This window comes from Scatophagus argus, chromosome 24 (genome assembly GCF_020382885.2).
Source record: "Scatophagus argus isolate fScaArg1 chromosome 24, fScaArg1.pri, whole genome shotgun sequence".
Lineage (NCBI taxonomy): Eukaryota > Metazoa > Chordata > Actinopteri > Scatophagidae > Scatophagus > Scatophagus argus.
The window spans coordinates 3,343,541-3,370,698 of NC_058516.1; the positions used below are offsets into that span (position 1 = coordinate 3,343,541).

Consider the following 27,158-nt stretch of genomic DNA (forward strand, 5'->3'; position numbering starts at 1 on the left):
GAATAAACTGGAGACTTGCAAAAACAACCCCAATAAATAAAATACCACATGCCCCAAGTGGAAAATTACCAGTATTATAGCTTAGAGAAGGTATCTAAGATATTAAAGGTCTGCAAGAAGCCATAATGAGACCACTATAACCTCCCTGTTTTCAACAGCCAATGCACAATTATCACATTTTGTAATCTGAAACCTGAATGCTATTTGCTCTAATTTTCACCCTTATCGCTGCACAGGCCTACTGTAAGATAACACATCTTTCCACTCGTTATACGTTTTTAATTGAATGCCTGTGTGTCTCATTACTTTTTTTCATTATTTGTAACTGATTCCTTGGCGTAGCCCCTTCAGTGTGACCCATTGTTCCGCAACCATCCCACCGAACTTCACTTTGGACCCATTTCAGAGCACAAAGACAGAATTCCCACTTTCATGTCACACTCGAATCAGAGCAAATCTCCGTTACTGACTAATTGAATGTTTAATCTGCAGATTTTCTTTTTCTTTTTCTTTTTCTTTGTTTTTTTTTTTTTTTTTGGTGCAGGAACAGAGTGACAGTTCATTAGCATTCTAAAGGCTGCTCTGCGTTGTGCTGCCACCCAGTGAGGTTGTCTGTGCTGGTGCGTGAGGGAGACAAATCTCACAGCTCAACTAAATATTTTCACGTGTCTCATACTGTAGTGTGTAGACTGACAGCCAGGATACTGAACTTCCCTCAGGTACATATTTGGTTGATGTCTTTAGACGTTTTAGCAGTTTTTGGGGTTTTTTTACCTGCTTGCAAAAGGTGTATTCTGACCAACAACATGACACAACGTTGATTTTTAAACCCTTGAATTTTGTTTGGGGACCTTGAACAAGGTAGAAGGGCTGCTGTTAACTACCAATCACCTTCTCCTGCTCATCAAAATTTTTGTTTCCCCTCAGCAAAAATAATCTTTCCCTTTTCTGAATCCCCCAAAATATTTTTTTACAGACTCTTACCTCAGTGTTTACTGGTCAGAAATGAGAATAAATAGACTTTCAAGTAATTGTGAGAGCTTTTGATTTTAGTCCCATTGTTATGAGCACTGTATTTATGGAACAATACAAGTCCAAATGCTGATTTATGTCCCTCAAAAGCTTTATGATTCATGCAGGCAAGAGAGCAAAAGACTCAAAGTGGAGTAATTCTCCATCAGCTCCCCTAGAGGGAAGCACAGGACACTAAATGAACCTTCTTACTGGCGAACGAGGAGCACGTAAAAGATCATTTCAGTCCTTTTGCACCCTTGCTGCCTAATCTCTGGAGACATTTTTGTAATACAGCCAGTTTATGCCAGAATTTTCATCTTACATGGATCACAAATCAGTATGTTTTTGTCCTCGCTGATTTGCCAGCCGGTTTCATACTCTGACATCGGTCCACAGACCAAGAGCAGGATGGGACACTCTGGCTTGTAAAATGAGCGGCCCTGAAAGTGGTTATCCTGCTGGAGCCCTTCCCGTCACTGCAGCCCCGTTAGACCCGCATCATCAAACTTTATAGGTTGTGCCTTCCAGTTTCCAGTGGCTGATATTTGCAGAAATTGACCCTGCTTCCGCCAGGAAACTTTCTCCTCAGTCGACACCCAATATACAAACAAAAATGAAGCAAATGCGACTTTTTAGTTGCTGTAAAAATAACCTTTAATAACAAGTGTTCCCTGGGAAGTCGCTATAATTTAAAAATGTCTGTTTTACCTTTAATATTCCCATAAAGGAGCTTATCTTTTTGAAAATGTTGTTCTGTAATTTCAACCAACAGGCTGCATAGCCACAAAAGAGATATGACTGTAAATATCAGTCATTAAATGCTAATAAAAAGCCCATTATTGTGTTGTTTCTAGCGACACCGGCAGCAATTTGGACTCCACACCACCCAGCTGGAGACCAAAACAGAATCTGCTCCTGACAGGTGTATTGACAGCAGCAATGAAGCCAAATAGCCAATCAGGAGAGGCGACAAGTGAGATGGGAGGATTTCCAAAAAAAACAGGACAAAACACATCTAATCTTTTCAATAGCGTGTGTAATAGGCTGAAGGAGGTGTCAATCACAATAAAGAGGCGTTTTCAGAGTCCCCCCCACATCCGAACTAACTCTCTCTCACACACACACACACACACACACACACACTCCACCCCCTACCCCCCCCACCCCCCACCACCGGCGCGATGGCAGTGTGTGGAGTAAATGGCTCAGAGTAACCGCGGTGGAAAACGACCTAAACACTGGTCTGGGGACTGATAAACAAACTCAAGACGGCGCGGTGCGTAAAAGCTCTCCACAGCGCTGCTCCTGGGTGCGCACGGCTTTTCTGTCTTTGTTTTTTTTATTATTTTTGTTGTTTATTTTTGTGCGTACTTGAAAAACTGAGGATATCTTAATTGGACATGTGAGTTACGGGAGTTAACAAGACGAGCAGCCTTTGCAAAGATGAAGTTCCCCGCTTGCGTCCTCATCACTTTGCTGGTGATCCGATCGAGTGCGGCACAGTCAGGTGAGTGCTTGGATGCGCGTCTGTGCGCCTCCGCCTTACGGTCAGGTCAGACTTGAAAGACAGGGATCAAGTGAGGGTCCGACCACCCTCAAAACACACATTTCTAGGCTGACTTAAGGCGGCATTGAGACATTCATTCACAGCACTTGTTTACTGAATGATGATGAACGGACATCGCAGTTTAACACCTGTGTTGTTAGCTTTTCATTACTGCTACAAACTTAGCACAACTTCACATCCAACCAAGCTGGTGCTGATTGTAATCATCGCGCTGAGGCTCACACTTGCGGTGAATTGACAGAAGCCTCCGAGAGCGTGTTGAGCTCTGTGTAAAAATCCTGAAGTCCCTTCCTTATAGTTGCTTAAAAGAACAGCCCTTTTGTTTAGATTTTGAAGCCTATCGAGGCCACATGTTTGATCTGAAAGTCCACTTTGCTTGTGTGCTAATTCGAAAAATCTTATGGGAGAGAGGAGAAATCTGACACCAGTTGTGTTTCAGAATTCACTGACAGACGGCGAAGCGCTGGTGTTTGCAGCGCAGCGCAGCGCAGCGCACATGAGCCCCGTACTTCGCCGTTTCAAATTGCACCCTAAATATGAATGAATGCGCCATCGTTTAAATTTAATTCCCCTAAGCGGACGCTGATAGACCGAAGACCGCGGCTATTTGCGCTGATTTATATGAATTGAGCTCGGCTGCACCGGTGGCACAGTTTTTCATTCGTTACTGTCTTTGAATAATTTAGCTGTAGCAGATATACTGAGGGCTGTATAGGCAGCGGCAAAACATCTCGCTCTCATTATTTGGACCCCTGTGGTGTCAGAGTCCCTGGACGAAAATCACTTTAATGTTCCTGCAGTATTCCCATACAGACTTATAATCCGTCCACGGTTCTCTGAAGTCAATTTTGAGTGTAGTTAATGGTATTTTTATTTATGTATTACCTGTGTAATACTGCTTTGGCACCCCTGTAGGATATTTGCAGATCGTTTTGCTGTGATATTTGCTCCTGCAACATGTAACATTTGAGGTTTTGCTGTGATATTTTGTTAATGATGTCGGAGTCTTTGATGATGAAAAATTGTGCTGTTGAACTTTTGCAGTCAGATTTGGCTCACAGGCTCACTGAACATTAAGGATTTGAACATTCTCTTGTATTCTGTTTGGTTTGGAGTTTGGTGTAATGCCTGCTTTGGAATGACTATAAGATGCACTTGAGCTTTTTGCACAGTAATGTTTTGTGTTTCATTATGGGCTGTTGATAGCAGAATCTGACTTCTTAATTGGTACAATCAAGGTTTGGCAAAGGATGTTGAAATGGACAACAAAATCCTTCCAAGCAGGCGCAGGAAGTAGGAACACAGGAGAGTTTGTGGATTGATGTCCAGAGGTGAATTTGTCCAACTCTCAGCGGCACAAATGGGATTCCAGGACGCTTTTCTTCCTGCTGTCAAGGACAGGTTGAGTTTTGGCTCGATCTCCGGTGGTTTGTGGTTCTCAGGCAGGACTGGAGAAACACACACACACACACACACTCCCTGCTGGCTGGCTTGTGCATCTTGGATGGAAGACTCTCATTGCTGCCTATTAAACAGGAGTGGATGGATGCACGGATGGATGGGTGACAGGCGGGATGAATGGGGACGAAAAAACGGCACCCTCACTGGTTTATTTATTCACCAGGCTTACACTCCCCTCCAAGATATTTGTGATGCAAATTCTGCCCAAGAATCTGAGCTATGCCTCTTGGGAAGTTCATTGTGTGTGTGGGTGTGAGTAGGTTGGGAGATATTTGTGTGCTATCTGTCCACTCTTTCGTCTCTCGTTTCACTTAATCTCCCTCTCCTTGTTGTCTTTTTAAAAATTCACACCCAACACCATACATCAAACACATTTAAAGCCGTGTCAGGTTGGAGTAAGTCAAGGCTAGAGATGTTCACCTTAGCTGTGTTTAACATGGTGATTGAATCTGTCAGTGGGCTCCTGCTGCAAGACAAATCTCTGCAGCATTGCTCTGTGTGTGTGTGTGTGTGTGTGTATGTTGTACAGTATGGTCGCCATGTGTGCCGAAAATGGAGGCATTCACACCGTGAGCGACTTGATTGATGTTTTGCTGTATTCTGACAGAATGTTGTCTGTGTGGATGCTTCTACAGACTGAAGTTTTTTGGGGAAATTAAACATGAAATAGCAAAATCAGATTCAGAGTTTAAGATTGACCCCACTGATGCATTCAAGTGTGTTCAGGTGTGTGTTAATTGTGCAGGAGGCTGAACGTGGACTTTACAGGCAGGTTTTGTTCATGAAGCAAAATCTCAATTCATGACAGCCACAAAAAAAAAAAAAAGAAACAATTAAGCAAACTTTTCTCTGCCACATTTCCCTGATCACTCAGGTCTGAAGGAACTAAATTATTTTGCTTGCAGCAGGATAATGAGGACAGAGATGCAACTTGTTGTCATTATTGATTAATCCGACAATTATTTTCTCAGTTAATCGTGGATAAAATAGGTGATGCAGTCAAGACTAACCAGCTCGTCTTTTTGCTTGCAAAGGTCAACCTGGCATGTGTGATGGCAGTAAGAGGCAGTTTTAAAAATGAACATTCCTCTGCTGAAAGCTCTGGAAAACAAATAAAATCAGTCAAACGACTGTTTCCAAGAATGAATTTTGCTGAACTCCAGCCGTCTCTGGACAGTGTGTTTTCTTCTAGCTGTTTGGGAGTCTGTTGATTTGCTTTCAGTGTCTCAAGAAGAGCTCAACGAAATGCCAAATCAAAGGTGATGATAATCTCTTTAGTAACTGATTTCTCTGCAGAGCTTGACAGGGTGAATCATTGGTATTTCAATTGTGAGGACGGGATCCTCTTTTCTGTTTTTGATTTAGGCTGAAAGGAAAAAAGAGTTGAAATTTTACAAAAATTCTGATGTTTGTGCATTTAAAAAAACAACAACAAAAAAAACATAGAAGGAAGCTTCCACCATCGCTTCCTGAAAGAAATACCTCAATAACAGCTCTTGTGAGTGTGTACAGCAAATGCTGCATTGCTGCACGTGTGTGTGTGTGTGTGTGTGTTTGGGTGACATTTAAAGATGTGCTCTCCTGTGAAATGGCTGGGGGGGGGCGGCGGCGGGAAGGAAACCCGCTGAATGCCAGTATCAAATTACCGGGCGTCTGTCGGCTGGCACACACGGTGCTGGCCGAGCCTTTGTAGAAGACTGACGGAAATGAGAATTTATTACAAGCTAATTAAGCTTTTTTTGATAGCATCAGTCTAGACCGCGAGCCCTTGATTTGACAGCATGAGAGATGGGGGGGGGGGGGGGGGCGAGCAATTCAATCTTGCTCTAAATTAGTCAACATTGCTATCATAACTTGATATCTGCCAGGCTTTAACCCGTGCCAGGCTTTTGCTGGATGTTAGTCAAATATGCCGCGATGAGTGCCGACGAGCCGAGGGAAATGTGGATAACTTCTGTGTGTTTGTCGGTGTCCTCTGGTGACAGAGTCAGAGCCAAAGAGAGAGGTGGATAAAATATGGCTGTTTGCACAAAGGCATAATAATTGCAGATCAGTGAGGGTGACATTGAGGTGTGGGCTGATGTTTGCTCCCTCTGTCACAACTGGACGGTCTCAGCGGGCCTTGAGGGAAGCCTTACAAATGACTGTGCGACGCGTGGGGGGTGATGGAACGCTTTTCCAAGGCCTGAGACAGCAGCGCGCTACCTCCGTCTGAAACGGCGCTCAGATTATTATCTGCACGGGCAACAAAGATGACGCTGTTCCCTCTCTTCAGTGTCTTTTTGTCTCCCGCCTTTCGCTTTCCCAGGCATTCGAAAGCGATCCGGCGACGTCACGAGCCTGTTTGCTGACATTTGTTTGCCGCCGGCTGTACAGAGGGGCTTCTGTTCTTTTGAGTTTGCGAACCACCCAAATATTTACATGCAGAATCACAACTGCACAGCATGGGAAGGAAAACATCCAAGGTTTGGGTGCAAAATAGCGGCTTTATTGGCCTCTGTAATCATCCCCGAAGCTTCTTAGTCCCCCTCCGTCTCTGGCTCTCTGCTTGTGCATTTGGCAGAACAGACTTTTGAACCCCCCCGTGCCTTTGCTGCCTAATGATGAGCCGGCTTGGCTTTGGTTGCACTGAGGCGTCCGGTGCCAACTCCTAGTGTGAGTTAGACTGGCTAGTCGGAGGCTGGAAGCCTGGCACAGATGTCCCCTTTCAGGAGGACTGAGATCTCACTCCTACACAGAAAACACAGTCCACCCATGCACAGGGATTTACTCGACTCTACATGCCCTCTTTTAATTTCTTTTGTGCATGCTGACTCTGCTGAAGTCTCGTTGTTTGTTTACCTCCCACACACACACACATGCATGCACACACACACACATGCACAAAGTTCATGGGTGAAAGAGCAGCGGAAGCTTGTTTAGTGAGTTTTTAAGAGTGAGGCAACTTCATGTGTCCTCATTGTTTGCTTTAAGTACAAGTCTTGAATCTACTTTCTGTGGTTTTGTGTTGCTCTCAACTGTCTCTCTCTTTCACACACTCACTCACACACACGCAGTGTGAGTGAGACATGGTCGAGGAAGGAAAAGAAAGGACAGGAAAGACAGAAGAATCTTATTTTTTTCTCCCCTCTTCTGTTTCTTCTAGGCCACTGGAGGGTTTGTTCGGCCCGCCACTTGTAATTCCACTCAGAGACAAATGCCTCCATCCTGTGTCTGAGGGGCTTCCTACACACACACACACACACACACACACACACACACACAGCAAACAGTACGGGCTGGCTCACACCACTTCAGAGCTTCTCTTTTCGTACAATAACCCTTCTTTTACTTTGACTTTCATTTCATTAGCTCTACTCCACTTCCTTTCTCACACATTTGTCATCTCTTTGGTCTTCTTTATCCATTTACTCATCTCTGCTTCTCTCTCTCTCTCCTTGTCACCCTCCTGTTCTCATCCATTAACATCTTCGCTGCGTTTCTGTTTTATTCCCCTGCATCATCTTTCACTGCCTCTGCTTTACTTTCCGTTCTTTTTTCCCAGCCTTTTTTTTTTTTTTTAAATTTCCTCGCCTCCGTCCTTCCCTCGCTTCCTTCTCCCTCCCTCCTTCCCTTTTCTCCCACACATCTGGACATGCACACACACACACACACACTCGTCTCTCTGTCTTTCATTAGGCTGTCACTGAGCACACGGGGAGAATTGAAAACAGCTCATTTTTCCCCCTTTAATTATGACGACCAATTTGTTTCATGGACAACATGCTGTCGGCGGCTCCATACACTGCTCAAACTGTCATTTACACGTGTGTGTGTGTGTGTGTGTGTACTTCTTGGCTTGCAAGTCCTTCGGCGGAAGGTTTAGATGCATATTTTGTGACTTTGGTTTATGCTTGACTTGGGTCAACTTTTAACAACGTTAGAGAACAGACTGAAATCATCATTGCGTGTGTTGCTGATTGCCCTCCTTTAATGGGTGATTTGTATTACCTCAAATGTTTGTTATGCATCGAAAGCTAAACCAATTAATTCCTAATTGACGGTTTTAAATCTTTAAAGTTGCACCACAAATGCAATGCAAGGGACGGTTTCAGACTTTATACAACAGATTTTATGAGGTTTTTAGGAATTATTTATTTAGGATGGTTGTGTCTTATTCATTTCATATGAATTAGGATAAGTCTATAATGAGCACTTTGGCCGTTTTTTTCTTCCTGATTTGTCTGCCAGTTTAAGCAGTTGAGACCCTAACCTGCAGACTGTGGGCACTGGACAACAATCAGCTTATTTGAGCTGGTTTATTAGGTTTCTCAGATGTTATCCTCCACATGTTTATCATAAAAACACAGATAAAAACTATTAACTATTTTACTGTTTATAAGTACATGGAGGCCGACTAATTTTCTAGCACGTGGGGTTGCCTGGAGGGCACTTTATCATGTTGTTTTGCATTTAAATCTCTGTGGAGTTATTGCATTTTACATAGTGGAGTCATTTGATCAATTACGACCCTAAAAAAATTCTTGAGTGCAAGCTTTCCAGTTTCCAGTGTGTCAGTGAATGTTTTATGCTTGAATTAGGATCAGTGTAAGGTTCAGGTTAGAGCAAGGATTTGAGTGAGAGCTTAATTTGCCTTCCAAGACAACAGTGTGTGTGAACATATCCATCCCTGTGTGTATCTGCGCTCGTGCGATTCGTGTTTGCTTTGAATTTACGTTTGTGGTGCCGTGTTCGGGCATCACGCCAACACAGAAAGTGGGACAGCACTTCCTTTGACTGGCAGCACTTCTCAGGCGGAACAGGATCAAGTGCCATCGACTCGGGTCTTTCACGACGATTCTGGGATTTTCTTTTGGTTCCTTTGCCTTCTTCTTATACTTGCTTCCCTTGCTTTCTGCTCTGTCTCTCAGTGCAGCACAATAGAGGGCATTAAAATCACAATAGAATTTTTTTTCCTCTCCCTGTAACCTTGACAAAGCCTTTTAATGAAAGCCTGTGAGAGGAGAAATGATCACTGGTCCCTCATCACTCATCTGCCCTCGTGTCGATACGACAGTTCAACGCCAACTTGTGGATTTGTGTCTTTAACTTGACTGCGTTGTCTCTCTCTCTCTCTCTCTCTCTTTCTCTTTTGCATGATCTCTCTGTGCGTACTCGTACACACACCTTTACACATCAAGTCATCTGTCTCGTGGTTACATCTTACGGTTGTTAAAAGCCTAACTATTTTGGACATTTTAAATTAGTTTACTCTGTGTGTGTTTGTTTGTGTGTGTGTTTTTTCTGTGTGTGCGTCTGTGTAGTCAAGCCCGCCTGGTGTATTGTGCATGAACTAATCCCTGTTAAGATATTCATGGCAGCTAATCTGTTTAATTACACTACAAATTAAGGATATTTACTGTTCCAAGACTTTTATGCGACACCCGCCTTAATCAGGGCCTTAATCTGTCTGGCACCGTGTGAGTGTGTATTACTCTGTGTGCAAGCATGAGTGCGTGTGTGTGTGTGAGACTGATGCTCTGTATGTTTAAGCATGTGTGGTTTTATGTCTACAAGGCTATTTCTGTCAGTGTCTGTCTGCATCTCTTTGTTTTAATTTTTTCTTCTGAATATTTGCCCACAAAATAAAAAATAGATTATTGTATTTTTCCCGTTGTCGTCACTGCAGAGAAAGAAGGGATTATTCATCAGTGAGATGTTGTTACAGGACACAAACCTCATCCAGGATCACTCCTCGATTCAGATTCATGTCCAACTAATTCTACTCGATTAAACCTGTGTTTGAACCATGGAAACACACTGTATTACTGTTCAGGGCAAAATAATAAAGCATGTGTTTGCGCATGCAGTACAGAATGTGAATCCAAATGTATGCATGTATGTATTGTCTCCGCGTTTGTCAGATGAGTCTGAGTCTGATGAGCTTGGAGATTCATAGCAGGTGGGTGAGCTCTGCCTGAGAAGACAAATTCGGGGGGAACAAGTTTGTTTTTAGAGATTGAGGCTTAATTTTAATCTGGTTTTGACTTGTGAAATGGTAGAAGAAGAACAGGAACACTTTTGTGTGATGGGCAGCATTGGCAGAATTCATCCAGTGTGGCAGCTTTTGATGAAAATGTGCTGCTGAAATGCAAGAATTTGCAAATATTCTGATGCAAATTTTGATCACAAATGCTTTGAAGACCTAGTTGATCTTCATTTATGTTTTGTTTTTTTTCCAAGTCAGCATGTGTGCAAGTTTTTATTTTTATGAACATGTTTGTGTGTTATTGGCATGTGTGGAAGTTCTAGTTTGCAAGTATGCAAAATGTTGTGCATATTAGGTTCTTTTCCATGCTTTTATGTGCAGTTTTAGCAAATCCATGTCTACTGTATGAGTGAGGTGTGTGTGCGTGTGTGTGTGTGGGCTCAGATGGGACATGTTGTCCTTTTTTCAACAGCCCCTTCTGCGATGGTGACCTGTAATAAATGAGCGGGTGCAAGAAAGTGGCAGCCGTGACAGCTGACTGGGGAGTGAGGGAATAGGGGGAGAGAAAAGGTGGAGGTGTGTATGTGTGTCGAGAAGAGTGTGCGTTGGAGAGTGAGAGAAGACAAAGCAAGACAAAGAGATGGAAAGGATAAGGAAAGATAAGGAGCAAGCATGAGAGGATGCGGGGAAGACAATGCAAAGGGCGATAGTGAGGGATTGTGGGTTGGTCGGCATGGAACAATACCTCGACCAGAGGTGGAAACTCCTTCTCTGCAGCCACTTGTTCTTCTTACACTCATTACCCCCCCACCCCTTTTCTTTTTGGTCTGTCTGAAGTCACCTTGCAGTTCAGCAGAAATATGGCCGCTCCTTTGGCTGGTTTAAAGGTACATAAAACTCGTGGGGGAGAAAACCTTGGCCAGGCTTCGCTGTAAGTGTGTGTGTGTGTGTGTGTGTGTGAAGTCACCTTCAGTGCCAAGAAAGATGAGAGCACTGGATAAAGTGCACTAATAAGAATCTGTTTGTGCATTTCTATGGTTTTGTGCATCGGCTCATTAATTTGTCTGCAGCTGAGAGGCAAAAACACACAGTCTCAGACACGCACGCACACTCTCACACACACACACACACTTCTCTACCTGAGTGCTCCCCTGCGTCGTACCTTAACCAGTTGCTCGGCGGCAAAAACACTATCGCTATCGGCAAGGTGAAAGCAAGCTGATGTTGGGTCATTTGCAAGATGGGAGACATGGAGAAAGCAAGAGAGGTGGTCTAATTTCAGCTGAGATGGAAGAGGTGATGTGTGTATGTGAGTGTGTGTTTGTGTGGCTACTGTATGTGTGTGTGTCCAGCAGAGGTTAAGGTGGAATGAGAAAGACAGTGTGTTGTCTCTGAGGAGAGCAGCTATCACTGCTGCTGAACGCTCCAATTAATCAGTGGGCCACACAGGCGCTCGCTGAGTGTGTGTGTGTGTGCATGAAGGTCTGTGTGTGTGCAAATTGTGTCTTTGTCAAGTATCTATTGTGTGATTGTGAACTGTGTCAGGCTCTGAATTAGCACCAGTGGGATCTTGCATCATCATCATCATCACACAGCCTTGTTTTGTCTCCATGGATGATGCTAATGGGGTCACACGTGTGTTGGGTGTACCTCCAGACTGGGAAAAGATGGAGAACAAAAAGCGTATGTTTGTTTGTTTTTCAACCATGTGTCCTTAGAATAAAATTACATGCAACTCATTTGCATTGGCAGGATATATATTGCCTTGTAGGGTATTGCCAAGTGGATTATGCACAGATCTACAAACTCTTCACTGCCAAAACCAAATGTTCACACTGAACGTCTTCCTACAAAACATTCACTCACTGTCAGCATAATTCATTTATTTTCAAATTCTGTGACAACTCAGGCATGAATAAGTAGTATTTAAAATGTTTGGTACCGATTTAACCTTTTTTCAGTTCTCAGATTTAAAATTTTGTCAAAATGGAACAATATTTAATCATTTATGTATCGCATTTCGGCACATGCTGGCCTCGACTGTAAACAAGCTAAAGTATGAGAGCAAAAGAGAGAGAAAATATAAAATGGAGATTAAGGCAACTTAATTCAAGTAAAGCCAAACTGAAGTCAAAATACTTGAAATATTTCAAAGTTCCAGGGTTCATTCCAAGTCCATTAAATTCCAAGAGTGCTGCTGGTTTTCATGTGTTTTCCTGCAGATAAGCACTGTGAGAAAATACTGAGTGTGCATGAAAGACGGACAAAGAGACATTTTGAAAGCCAGAGATAAATACAGGGACTGATAGAGTCAAACACACGTGGTCTCATCGTCCGGCATTACAGGCAGCGCTTCACGCCGTCACGCTGCTGCCCTCCGTGAGCCCGTGTTCCGCGTTGAAAATGAAATTCTCAAAAGGCTTTCGCTTCCTTGAAATCAAGTTTTAGCCGCCGGGCTCTGGGGCACACAAACAGGTTCACTCCTTAGACCGACTGTTGACTGTCTGTCATAGCTTTTTGTGACGGATTATAAACTACTTTTAGAGCTTTTTCCACTATAAATCCAATTAGGTAAAGAATCAAATGCTCATCAATCTGTAAGCTGTGAGAACCCAGATCTCTTTAAGTGAGGCCAGAGAAACAAAAAGTTAAACTTGTTGTCCTTAACATTTCAGTCCTGGTTGATCACAAACACATCTTGTATTTTTATTTATTTACTTATTTATTCTCAGTGATATTTATATGGCAATTGCTGAAAACATTCTGACCATAGATAATATCAGAAATAACAGATGACATGAAAATCTTAAGGACCCTAAATTTCAGTGTATGGAAATGTTGTTTAGAAGAATTACACTAACTTCAGACGTATAGCTTGACATCAGGATTCCCAGAGCGCCAACACAACCGAGCAGTTTTGATCAGAGCTACCTCACTCCGGCAGAATGTCATGGTTTGACTGAGTGAGCAAGCAGAAAGTCAGTGCAAACACACACACACACACACACACACACACAGTCATGCAAGGGTAGAAATTAAACTTAAAATATGGGAGTGGAAAGATGTGCTTTGTCCTATATAGCAACATATTAGACACACGGACCCTCACGCAGGCAGTCATGTTTCATTTCCACTTTCCATTTCCTTTTGGAGATGCAATACATACCTGCAGGGCATGTGACACGGGCATACAGTAACGCACACACACACACACACACACACAGAAGAAACGAGGGCAGAGAGCGAGAGATGGGGCGATAACATGCATGGAAGACAGAAAGATTTCGACGCCAAAGCGAGCGTGACGCGTGTTCTTCCAGAAATGTGTTGCCAGAGAAAGGCAATCAGGCAGAAGAAGTAAAAAATAAAACAGGCAGAGGTGAGAGGGAGGGAAACAGTTGCCGCCCTGTGGGCTACCCAGACAGAAAGAGGAGGAAGTGTGGCTATTTGCCTTTTCTTCTTCTCCCACCATCTGCCTCAGAGATTCTCTCATTTACTTAATTAGTGAGCAGCGTCTCAAGGCCAGTGCTCCCAAATGGCATCAGCTGTGTGCCCGTGACTGGTGCATATTAGCATGTGTGCACATACCTCGGGCTTGCACGAGCAGTGTGTTCATGAATGTGTGTGTGTGTGTATGTGCATATGCAGGTGTGTACATGCCCGAGGCAGACACATGTGTGTGTTGTGCGTTTGGAGTGCTAACCTCAGGCTGGTCTTGTTCAGAATGGACAGAGCAGGTGATTGCAGTGTCTCCTCCATAAACAGTGGCTGAGCAGTGGCACAGCAGCAGCTTTCCTCTTCCATTTGACTGCTGTAATAGACTTTAGGCCAAGTGATATTTGCCTTTTTTTTTTGCTTATATTGTCTTTGCCCCATCCCATAATGTTTTATTTTCAGGCAACATTTTAAAGGGACAGCTCACAGCAAAGTCAAAAATATTAATCCTCATCTGTTGCAGTTCATCAGTCTAGATTGTATTGCTGGTCCAAAATTGTAATTGTAATCCATGCAGTCTTGTGTACATTGTACAGCTTTTCATTCAATCCTTTCAACCTGAGCTAATGAATTCGTATAAGATGACTTTGCCTTCAGCCAAGGTGACCCATGACACTTTACATGAAGATGTAAATGAACCAAAAATATGAACTGCATTAAATTAATATAGAATGGTAACAAAAATAAACCCACATTGAAGGTTCTACAGGCTTTTTTTAATGCAGCTGTAGTTAGGGAAGGACATCCATCATATCTGTGATGGAAGATGTTGACTAGTTGATATCTGATATTTCATAAAAGGCCAATGTCTGCTCAATGAAATGGAAACCCAGTATGTTTAAGCCTACATAATATCACTGGCTTTTGTATAACTGTGGGTGTACATCTAGAGTACTGGAGAAAAAAGTTTAGTGACAATTTAAGGACAATGAAATTTGGTATAGTAATCAATAATAAAGACTTGCAAGCTTTATAATTATGTAAATAAGCATACACGCACTTGATGAATCAGTGTGTGTCTAAAATTGCATATTGTTTCCTGATTGTTGGTCCCAGTTGGGTTTCTGTTCTTAAACCAAAAATAAAAACAAAAAAAACAAGCACATTTACATTGCGAGTTTCCAAACAGTCGTCTCTGTGACTTTCAAGTGATTTTTCAAGTGTTGCAAGGCAAGCAGACATAATCAATTGTTGTCGTGAGTGTTGCTACCACTTTTGATATTGTAATTGTAATCATGCCTTGGCACTTGTTTAGTGATCTGAGTGCAGGCACACAGACAGGAGTGACGGAGGAACTGCAGTCCTGCTCCGGCTGGCTTGAATTGGACCAAACTCAAAAGCTGTGGCTCACTCGTCATACCCCCCACCACCACCACCACCCATCTGAATCCCATCTTCTGAAGGATATCAACCCCCCCATCTCTCACTTTCTTTGCCTGGGAGTTTTTGACTGGCATGAATCGGGGCGTAGAGGGGAGGGGAAGTCAGCAGTGCCGAAAGCTGACATGGCATTCCAAGTTTGTAACTGTGCTGTGTTGCTGTTTCACAGCACAGCGCTTCCAGGCTGAGCACTCTTTGTTGTGTGACATCAAACATATAAGAAACCACATTCGCGCTCCTTCATTCCCCTTGTGAACGAGTTCAGCTCGGCAGCTCCTTCAACCGTATACATGTCAAAGGAGACCACATCAACCCTCATTCAAGACAAATGGGGAAAAAAGAAACAAGTCAAAGGCAACTATTCGACATTATGAGGGTATTACATTTCTGCCACGCAACTGAACCGTTTAACATTTGAACTTAATGAAGGATTTTTATTACCTCTGAGAGCTGCCTTGGTTTGTTTTCTTCCGCATCTGCCAACTGATTTATACTCCTGCAAAAGCAGCAACTTCCTCTGAGTGAAAACTCACAGCTCACGTCAGAGATTTCTATCTGGAGCAATCAGCTATCGCCATCCTGAAAGCAGACGTGATAGACAGGGAGGAGGGAGGAAGGCGCTAACGAATCTTTGTAAGGAGAGACGGTGATGCAAGGCCCTGTTTTGTGCCCTGTTTTTAACAGCGGGGGAGCTGCAGTAATCGGTTGTCTCAGGGAGTGAGGCGGCGGGGGGTCCCTAGATATCAAGACAGCTTTGGAGGTTCACAGAGAACCTGCACACAATGGAGCAGAAAGCAGGAGGATTGTGTGTGTGTGTGTGTGTGTGGATACAGCAACAGTGAGATAACCAACATTTTTAAACTTTCTTTCTTGTTTAAATGGGATTGATGTTTTGGGAGTACAAATGAAGTAATTAATTATTTTGACAAACAGCATTTGCTCACAGCAAGTCAGATTTTTAAAATCGAAGTTAATTTTTCAGTAATGAAAGTTTTTTCTTGACACTAAAATGGACACGGCTTTTTAAGAGCTGTATAAATGAAGAGAAACTTTGCACTTAGAGTGTCTTGTGGCGCGTCGGCTTGATGTAACTTTTTGGTTTTGAAAAAGGTTGATTTATTAGATGAACATTTGTTTAACAGTCTGAAAGGAGAAGAAAATAACTTCATTAAGGGGAACAGTGCGCTGAAAATTTACAGCAGCTGTAATGGATTGCAATATTGACCCTGAATCGTGGCAGGAAATTTTTGAGAAATACATCAGAACCTCCACAGAAACTGTTTTCATTATTGATTTATCTGCCACGTATGTCCTCAATTAACTGATTCTTTATTTGTGTGAGGAAATTGTCTCCAGACTGAGTGAGGTGGTCATATTGCTTGTTTTGCAACCAAAAGCCAAAATATTCAGTTTAAGACACATAAATGCAAATGGCAACCAAAACAGAATTTTTGGTATTTTTCCTTGAAACACTCTTGCAATCAACTGATTTTGTGGGAAACCACTTACTACAGTGTATTTCTTTTCTTTTCTAAACATTCACTCCTTTGGTATAAAATGAATAAACATACTACTTTTTGCTAAAAATAAACAGCACAGAAGCAGGCATCCAGGTGACTTCAGCTGTGGTCTGCTTTAAATCAGCAAGCTACTCTGTGGAATATTCCTTTATAGAGGACTCCTAGTGATTGATTAGAGCCACCTGATTAGTTTGAAGAAAAGCAGAAGCATGTTGGATTGTCTTGTTTGCAGTACCTAGTGCTTATACTTGAGGTATTTGAAGGCTGTTTGTACACATTTATTTATCACAGACACGCAATTTACTACATGAATGCACAAATTGAAACTAATCATTACGTTAACACTGAGTATAAAAACTGCATTCAGCTGCATTCATATTGACACAGAGTCCCAAACAGTCCCCGTTCAGTTGCTTCCTCACTCGGAGGAGATGAGAGCACAACGCTGATATAAAACTATACAGGCGCATAAAACACTTACTGCTCATTTCCCCGTGTGTGCCTGCATAATGAGCATCTGTGCTTTTTTTATGTAACGTTATTACCTTTAACAGCGCACCTGTCTGTTCTGCGCCTCAGATGAAGAACGGAGATTTTCTTTTTTTGGAAGCGCTTTTAAATGCCAGCCGGCAATTGGCTTGGTGGGTAGTAAGCAAAAGGAGAACTCGCACGCACACACACACACACACATTCACGCATGCATGCACGACAGAAAACATTCTGTTGGGAGAATAGTGCCGCTAATTAGTGGAATTAGCCACAGATCAAAAGGTTCAATTAAAAAGTGGTGTTGTAGCGTGCAGGCAGCAGGCCTCATTTGCATCACAACACATGTTTGGCGTGGACAAGATAAAGTGACGAACGGACGGACAGAGGGACACCGCAATATGGCCCCACAGGAGCGCAACAAAAAGAGTAGGAAAACAGGCAGGCGTGCAGCAACTATGTACCACGGGACACGTGGTTCAATTGCAAAAGCAAAGAGTTTTCTGCTACCAAACCCAAGACACTGAGTGAATGGAATTTATCAGGCACATCTCTTTCCAGAAACAACGTCCCAGTTACTCTACACAATCCTTCCAAGACAACAAGGTGGACAGTTTTCATTGGATCTATAACACGGAGCCAAATAAAACCCCAACAACTTGCATGGCTGGTTATCACAAGTACAGTACATCATTTGGATGTGCTGGCTTGTACTTTAAATTCACTCTAAATTTCACAAATGGACACAAGCGGTTAAATTTATCTCAAATGTGTTCATTTATGCAAACATAGCTGAGCACACACACACACACACACACATACCAGGAAATGAGAAATTACATTAATTTATCAGGACTGGCATTCATTTACTCCAAGACTCACAAATGGACACATACTCACACACAGACACACACATACATATCAGCAAATAAAACAAAATTGCACACACATGCAAAGACCCACACAAACACACACACCAGCCAGAAGCATCATTTATTTGCACATACACACACACACTCTTGACTTGCTGTGTGGTTGTCCATACTGTGTGCGCTGTTGGCCTTTTTGAGTTCCAGGCTTAATTAAGAGTATAATTAAGTGTGTGCTGTTATGGCTTTGCTCAGTGGGGTGTGTGGGCTTTGTGTGTGTGCACATTTATGCGTGTTTGCATGTGTGGACATCCCCGGAGCGGCTACATGTGCTCTCTGCCACATCTTGGACTAACACGGCCAGTTTGCAGCACCGCTAATTTACCATTTAAATACCACATGTTTGACTCCTAATTAAATACAACCCGGACATCAGCAGCACATACATTTTTTCCCACCTCTCGATATTGTTGTTTATTTCAGCTAAAAGAATCACATTCTAAATGTCACATCATGTAGAATGTGATTTCCTGCTTTGTTTCCTTTCCGCTTTCAAAGTCACCTTTGTTTCATTCACCGTCACCTTTTATCAGTGACATGTGAGTGTGTGTGTCTCTCTGTGTGTGTCTCTCTGGTGCACTGTATATGTTCCCATATCTGCTCTGTGTGTGTGTGTGTGTACTTCTTGGCTTGCAAGTCCTTCGGTGGAAGGTTGAGATGCTCATTTTGTGTTATAGAAAAGGTCAGTTACAAGATTGTCTCAGTGCCTTGGAAACCGGCCGCTCATTTCCAAAAATAATTCCTATCAGAATTCTCTGATCTGCCACTTTATTGTTCATTTTTAATTTAACGGAAATAAAAACGAAATCCTTAAACTTCACGAAAATGATTGAAAGAAACCAATTTTGACGATTAGCAGATGATGGGACACACATTTGTCTTTCATGACGTCCAGGGGTCTTAATAGGTGGTAACAAAGCAAGCTGTAAACACCAAAATAATAAAGCATTTCACTTTCTATCTGGCTTATTAGCTGCTGAATGCTCCACTGTCTTCACCAGTCAGTTGCGTATGGGGCTGAGGACACCGTGTGCAGTACAGGTGCAGTGAGATATTTTTGCTGTCCTTTTAAACTGAGGTCGATGAGAGTGAACCAAATCATTAAATTCTAAGGCGATAAAACCAAAACAATGAGCTGAAAGAGACTAAAACATTCCTCTGTTTAAGTGCAGCATCTGGCTAAGAGATAAGTCAAGCTACAAGTTAGTTCTTGGATCAGTCAACATGTACAAAAAAAAGAGGACAATTTGTTATACCGACCTCGTATTTTCTTATGAAGCCACTCGTCTCACATGCGAGTTTCTGTAGCAGTTTGACATCACACTGTGCCCACCTTTCAGTGGGAGGCATCATTATTTACGTGGCAGCGAGAGGTCATTTGAGGCATTTGCACAATCAACCAGAACGGTCTCGTTTTGTCAGTTTGAGGGTGCAGCCGTGCCCGTTTTGTGAGTGCATGCGATCTGTGTGAATGTGTGTATTCCCATGTTGCTGCTGTCTGCTACAGTGGCAGTTTGTAGCTCCATGCTGTGTTAAATGGGAGTGTCCAGGCTGCTTCCAGGCCTCATTCATCAGCCTCACACAGGAACAGACCTGGCTGCTGGGAAAACCTCCTGGGACAGACACACACAAACAGAAACACGCACTCAGGGCCTGAAAAGGTTTAGCAGCTAATACGCCCACCATCAACACGACAAATTAATACTTTGACAGAACATGTTTAAGAATGTCCACACATGCGTTAAGTGTATATATACGCAAGCCACACGCACACACACTTTCTTGACCTCAGACTGGCAATGTTTGACATGACACCCTCCCCCTGACCTCCACGTCCTCCTCCATGTCCCTATGGCTGCATTTTTTTCACCTTTTTCAACCCCTCTTTGCTGTTTTGCAGCTGAGTCTTTCACACCTGACTCCCATCTGCCGCTTGGCTGCCACTGTTGTGCCCGTTCACACTGCAGCTTCTGCCTAAGCCAAGCTTGCATGGGCCAGCATTGGTATGCGTCCAGCAAATTTCCTCCAGTAGCATCCACAAGAATAATAATTTTGAAAAAGGAAACAAAAAAGATATTTTCTCCAAAGTCCAAGGCAGAATTTCCCAAAAGGCACCTCACCTCCATCTGGGTGCTAAATGGTTTTGAGAAGCATTTTTTTTATATATATTAATGTTAAAAGACTAAAGAGTTTAAGAGCTGTTTACTTTTGCATTTTCAAGGACCTACCTTTCAAAAGGTTTTGAAGGCGGCTTGTAACGCAACAGTTGTTTGTGTTCTATTTGGTGAACCCTTTAATTCAAACTCCCTTCTGAATGCATGCCTAGTTCACTAAGTATGGCTGAATATCCTTTATTCTGTTCATTGCATTATTTAAATCAAGCACCTTGAGAGAGCCGTGAATTTTGACAGGTTTTTCCTTCATCAGAAGCTCCTTTTTGCACCTGTAAACAAGTGCACATGCTTCAGACTCTAGTGTTGAACCACTTTGAAAGCGCCGGGGGAATAGAGTGTTTTAACTATGTCACATTCAAAATACCTTGCCATTATTTCAAGTCAAAAATGATTAGTGAAACAAAAAAAGCAGCCATTTGAAACTGGGCCAAGTTTGTTCAGGTGTGGGATTGTTTTTACTGAAACAGTTTTTGCAAACCCTGCAGCAATTTTTTGTCTAAAATCCATGGGACCACAACGGGTTCTGTGGCCATTTGCAAGAGTTCTCCACTGAGCCAATCCTTCATTAGTTCCGCTCTTGAGTTTGGTCTTTTTTTTTAACACCTTTGCAATGAGGAAAAGACTGCCTGAGAATCGTGGCTCACCTCAAGTCCTGGAAAGTCTTGAGAAAGAGTTTCAGATCTGCTCTCATCGCTGCAGTGAGTCTCTCTTCGCTCCTATGAACTGTGAGAGAGATTTATACGTCTCCCTTCGACCTTGAATTTCCTGTTTTATCCCTTTTTTTATTTTACACCATGAGTTTTCTGCTTCTCTGAAGACTCGTGTCTTTGTAGTCTCAAATCACTATTCCCCGTGTTGAGTCACAGTATAGGGAAAGCAGTTTAGAAAGATGGAAGGAAATAGGAAAAAGTGTATTTTTTTTCCCAGATGAAATTCACTTGATGAGACGGTTTTATCAACCTAACAAGTTGAAAAGCTGCAGCAGCGGCAGTGGTGCGGACATTGTGATCAATCCTGCGCGTCTTCCCTGAAATTTCCTACCTTGATGAGCAAACTCGGGAACTGTCTAAAACCCTTACTAGAGAGGCAAAGGGATGAAACAGCTCTGCAACTCCGTGCCGGTCTGTTATTTCTTTCTCTTGGGTCTTTTCATGAGAGGAAACGAACATGTCAGCATGTCAGTGGTTTAAATGGTCACATTTTGATCCTGATCTTTCTGTTAACCCTCCTCTGAGGCTCCTGTGTCATTTTTTTTCTTTACTGAGCCAATAGTGTCTTCCCTTTCTAATGAGGTTAACCCCAATCTTGTGGGCTGCCGCCTCCATATTGTACAAGAGATCAAAGCCTGTGTTGAATGTGTAAAGCTTGTTTACTCCTACTGTGTGACCTTCGTAGTCCTGCAGAGTAATACGTGCCGCCTGACTCTTCTCGCTTCATTTTCACCCCGTGTATACAGTGTGAATTAGTGAGAAAATACATTTTTTCCCTCTGTTAATGTTTCTGACACTCATGTTTGCTTTTTTTAATGTCAGAAGGTGTGAGCGAGCTCATCCTGAAACTTTCTCAGATGTGAGCTTCCACTTTCCTCCTCTTTCGCACACATTTTCCTCTTCTCTGTAAGGTTGGTCCCCCTTGCTAATTGGCGGACCATGCCTCCCCTGAGGGGGCGGAGCCATGTGATGGACAGGAGTGATAATCAGTGTAATGGCAGCTTGCCGTGGCGATGAGGCCAGCTGCCTGCCAAGGTGTTGAGAAAGGCTGCAGGAGAGGAGCGAGAAGGTGGGATGCTGCTTCTTATCAAATCCACCACTGGTGTTTTCAATAAGCATGACTGTGAGCTTGTTGTGCCCATCCACCCTCCTGGTAGTAGTGTCAGATTGTGTCATTGCTGCCGGTTTTCTCCTTAATTTCTCTCATTTCTGCTCCCCTCCCTCGCTCCTTCTCCCACCTCCCTTTTTCTCGTTTCTGCTCCTCGCTTACCCATGCAACCATGGAGGTGTCATTAGCACCGTGTCCTAATTAGTCCAGTGCCGGCTAATTGTGCTTCTGACGCTGTGTCTCTGGGGAGGCAGGCCTTGCTAATTTCAATAAGAGTAAACAAGCAAACCGCTCCCCACTGACGGCTATGGATTAATTAGAGACCAATGGATGTGCCGACTGAAGGAAAGGGAAGGAGTTTGCAGAAGGGGGTGAGATCTGGGGAAGACCCAGTGTAGAGTAACGGCGGAGTAAACTGCAGATACGAGTGTGAGGTGAAAGAGAGTTCGCTTTCCATGTTGTCACGCCACACACTGAGAGACTGGCACTCGTTTTAGGAAATTACCATCGCTTTCATTTTGTGCAACCTCTCCCAAGTGCGAACCTCTCGAGCGGCAGCTCCCCATTGCGAGACAATGCCCCGAATGTGTTGTTTTTCACAAATTTCATTTTTAAAAGGTTGAAATAAAGAAAACAAGTCTGTTTTCTTTTCCTTGAGAGAGACTGATGTGAGTGCGCTCAGGGTCCAGATTGCTTTTTTATGTAACATTTCGGGTTGGCTGAGCTTGCATCCTTCTTTTCAACGATGGTTTGTCTCATGTTCAGGCGGTTACAGATGCACCTGGGAGCACCTCCAGTACAAATCCAACTTTTTTTGTACTGCTGGTCACTGAGCAGCACTGCTTGAGTGGTTCTGGTTCTAGTGCCTTGCTCAAGGGAGCGTCAGAAACATTTCAGAAAAGACTCACCCATTCATTCAAGTTGCGTGACTTCCAGAAAGATTGGAGAATGTGATAAAACAGTTGATGCATAATGTTAGAAAACACATGTCATACTGCAGGTATTTAGGAACAAATCGTTTTGCTTTATTTTGCATTTTAACACCACATAGCAGTAATAACATTATTCTGCAAGAATTCAGCATACAGCTCTAAGGGTTTACAAATGTATACACACATATCATCCAAAGAAAGGAAACTTTATTAATTGATTAAAGCAAACGTGCAAATCTGAATGTGTTCAAAGGCTTACAGGAGAAAGTAGCCGATACACAGATGCTTCAGTGCCCGCGTTCTTAGTGCTCTCTTCCCAACAGACAGTTATTACTCCAAAAACAAAGTTTATCCACAAGTTATTTCTCAGACACTCTCAATAAGGTTTAATAGCGGTAGATAACATTATGACACTTTTGTATGCATGTTTATGAATGTCAGATGCTCTGGCATTACAGCTCCTATTTGACTTTTATGAAATTTTATAGCACAATTGTGATTTAAAACTTGACCTTATTTTTTACTTTTTTTTGGGGGGGGGCTTTTCCGGTGGAAGATGAGCTGATGCAAACGATGAGCAGGTGCTGTGCTCACATCCACCCCCATCTGACAAACTCACAGTAGTCAGCAGTGAATGAATGGACTGCAACATGCCTGCCTATCTGTCTCTCTGGCTGCTTTTTTTTTTTGCTATCTCTGAAATGCAAGTCTTCACATCTCACTCCGCTGCAGACCGTATCGCACTCTCCCTTCTCACCTAATTAATCACGCTATTGAACTTAATGCCACTCAACAAAACACAGTTGGTAGTGAGTGAGGTGAGGTGATTTGCCTTCCTTTCTCCCACTTCTTCACTCCTGGTGTGATTGTGACTTCCAGGCAGGTTCGTTTTTCATGGTCCAGGTATTTTGCCGCGCCCGTTGTTTAATCGGGTTCGCAGAGGGTCCTTCTTTATCACCACAAGCCTGTCTGTGCGCCATCGGGTCAGGCATTAACAGTCGAGCTTGACATCCGCCAGTGATGTAGCGGGCTTGTAAATCTGAGGCTGCTGAGGGGTGTGTCTCCTCCCTCAAGACATGAATGGACTAATGGACTTTCATTATGGATTTCATTGTGGACAGTTAAGCACACCCATGCATACACCATTAAAATGTAAATACAGGCGCTCTATTGGAAAATACAAATGCAGATACCCTCACACACAAAACACACATATCCTCTCACACTCTTTAATGACAGAAGTTAGAGTTGCCTCAAGGGAGCAGAGGTGTTGCCGCTGTCGTGATGAACGGTTATTTTCACACTCTCAAATGTGTGCGTGTGTGTCTTAAGTTTTGTCATCTAAACACAAGGATACTGCTTGTATGTAAGACGGGGAGAGAGGGAAAGAGAAAAGGAGGGGGGGAGAAGGGAGAAGGCTGAGATGGGGGTTTTGAAAGGATTTATAGGTGTAATAATGGAATCTCAGTGGCTGGGCCATTGACACCAAGACATTTTCTCTCATCCTTCTCTCATTATTAGATGGATGGACCAGGAGGGAGTCAGCGCAGCAGCATATGGGCGGGAGAGAATGGCATGATGTTGTGTCAGAGTGCAAATCACACACAGTGGCTGTCTTTTTGCCTTTAAATCACTGAGGGATCCACACACTTCAGGCTTTATTAAATGTTCCCTTTGATCTATTTCACATAACTTGATGCCTTGAAGAGTGTCACCTTTTTTGTATATTTTGTTTTTTGTATAAATGACATTTATCATCTGGTATTTTACTGTTTACAGACTGTTTTGTTTGCATTTTTTAAGCCAGCTAAGAAGAGTAAATGTGTACAGCCACGTTTCAAGATATTTTAAGATGCAACATGATTCTCGCCATCATATTTTGGAATCTTAGTATGCTAGCATTGGCTAAACGGCATGAGGTGGAGCTGAGGCCGATGGGAACTCTGTTAGATTTGCAGGACCTTGATCACAAACCAAATTAACGACTAAAAGGAGAACACCGAAGTTATTATAGTTCACAGGGACATGAAGATAAAATAAACCTGTTCATCTAATAGTTGTTTTCACTCTCAAGCACAACCTCATGGTGGCGCTAGACATAAATTAAGATGATCACCGTCGCTGTTTGGAAAGCATTCATAGTAATCATTCCACCACTTCCCACTTAAGGTCGTTATTGCAGCTAAATTGGCTGCTGCAGCTGTTATGATATGATGTAAATCATGTTTGTGTTTAGATTCCTGCCTCCTCTCAGTGGCTCAGTACCTCCACACTGTGTTGTAACCCGCTCACTCGCTCAGCACATAGTTTTGGCTTTTTATTTTCCAAGGCCATTATGCCGCCACTTCCTGATTATCTGTGCTGTTGTAAACACTGGCTGTTTACAGTAATGTGATTTGTTTTTTGTTTTTTTTATTATCTGTCCTTAAGGTCACCATTGCATTAAGCAAATTTGCTTAGACGCTTCTTGTTCAGCTGAGTGTAAAGAATTAAAGCTGTAAAATCTGGCCTGTCACGGTTCAGTCCAAACTGTTAATGAAGGATCGCATTGTCTGTTCAATTAAGGAGATATTTTTGCATCATTTAGTGCATGTTTATGTACTTATGTTGCTTTCACAGTATGCTAGAGCTTTTGTGTAGAAACTTTACTTGTCCTTTTAAGTGACTTTCAAGTTGTTTATCTGCAACTTTCCTGTTTTTGTTTTTTAATGCTTTTTCATTGGAGAAAATTTGTCCTGCGTGGAAAATGTGCATATCGGTTTGAAAAATTAGTTAAGCAAAGGTTAGTCCCTCCATCCATCCTTCCTTCCATCCAACTTTATCTGGTGTGTCCTCCTTCATTATGGTCCACAAAGCTCTCCTTTCCAGCATGGCACATTTCCACACATACTTCTCACTGGCCGTCACTGGGAAACAAACACCTGCCATTTTGTAATTAACACCTGCTGTGTGATTACAGACACCTGCTTTTGCCTGCATTGATTATTTCATGGTGACAAAATTGAATGTAATGACGGGCCCAAACATTTTCCTTTCATTACGTCAATGTGTCGTCAGCGCTCATCAAAGGTACATTTTTGCTTCAGCTACGCAGCTCTTCATCAGCATTTATGTCAAACTGTAGCTCATGACAATCATGATTACATTAGTGTGCTGTGATACTGTAAATGGAATATTGCTGTAATTTGTCTTGGATCACGTGTTCTGCCATGTTTTTTTCCATTTAGTAGCCATCTTGGAGCTTTCAATCGTGCCACACAGTCTTCCTCGGCTGATGGAGTTGCTGCATCATAGGATTGCAGATGTTCATTTTGAGGTCTTTTCCTCCATGTTGGATGAAAAATATTTGATTTACCAAAGTTCAAAAACACACTGTGGTTACTTTTGCTAAATCATTGTCTAGGAAACCTGGCAAGCATATGATCTACCAAGCTGCAGTGGCATTTAAAAGAAATGTCGGCATTTTATCATATACTGTAGTGCAGCTCCTGTCTGTACTTTGTACTGTAATTCTTGTATGTGTAGTGTCTGTTTTCAATCACAAAACTGAAAAGAGTTCACCTGAATCGCCACAAAGAAGCAGGAGAAATGCTGTAGAAGGTTAATATTTCATATTCAGCATGCTCACAGCGCATCAATAGAGCATCACCGTTTGCTACCAGCCATTCAAAGGAGTGACAAAAAGAAGCAGATTTTAGGTTTTGCCAAGTTAACTTGAACTGAAGAGAAGAAGCTCTGAAAGTAAATTAATTCCTCCACTTCTCCTCTGCTCATCTTTGCCCTTGTGGGCTTGGCCAGGCCGCATTGGACTTGGTGTTTGCTGGAGAAAGAGAGAATAAAGAGCCAGCCACCGGAGAAGGACTGTGTAGTGAGTGTAGTGATGCTGAAGGCCAGACATCTGACAAGAGCTAACAAGAGGAAATCACATGCATACCATAGAGGGAAGCAAGTGATCATAAACTTAACTGTGTTACATCAACAGCCAAATACACCTGAAATTAACCATTAAGCATTTGACCTACACACTCGGTACACACACAGTATGAATGCTCCCCTTTTCAACTCTTTATCAACCAAAAAAAGTGAGCTTTGGCAGGGACGGCATGGAGTTGCCATGGTGTTCACCCGCTGTTGTATTTCAAACAAGAGAACAATTGAAATATATGCTAATCCTTGGCTCATTTCTGCTGCCATTCCACAGCACAGAGCAGCATAATATTTCCATAGCAATTCAGACATTTTTGAGGGATTAAGGGGTGGTGGTGGGGGGTTAGGAGGTCGTCGGGGAACCCCAGGCAGCTCTACTCACACACACAGCTTCAGCTGACAGTGAGCATGGTAAAGGGCCTGTTCTTAACCGTGATTGATACACTGTCAGTAATGTCGAAGACAGTGGGAATCCAGATTAGAGAAA

General features: G+C 42.8%; 1 protein-coding gene across 3 annotated transcripts in view; it reads left to right on the forward strand.

The window, feature by feature from the left end:
- The first annotated feature begins 2,151 nt into the window (after positions 1-2,151).
- LOC124055354 (receptor tyrosine-protein kinase erbB-4-like) overlaps positions 2,152-27,158 on the forward strand; it is a 203,252-nt gene continuing 178,245 nt past the window's right edge. For 2 of the 3 annotated variants that reach the window (XM_046382109.1, XM_046382111.1), the window contains exon 1: positions 2,153-2,521. In XM_046382109.1, coding sequence (XP_046238065.1) covers positions 2,458-2,521 — 64 coding nt within the window. In that variant the 5' untranslated portion in view covers positions 2,153-2,457. Of the gene's footprint in view, positions 2,522-27,158 lie in introns of all 3 variants that reach the window. The other variant, XM_046382110.1, reaches the window with a different exon arrangement.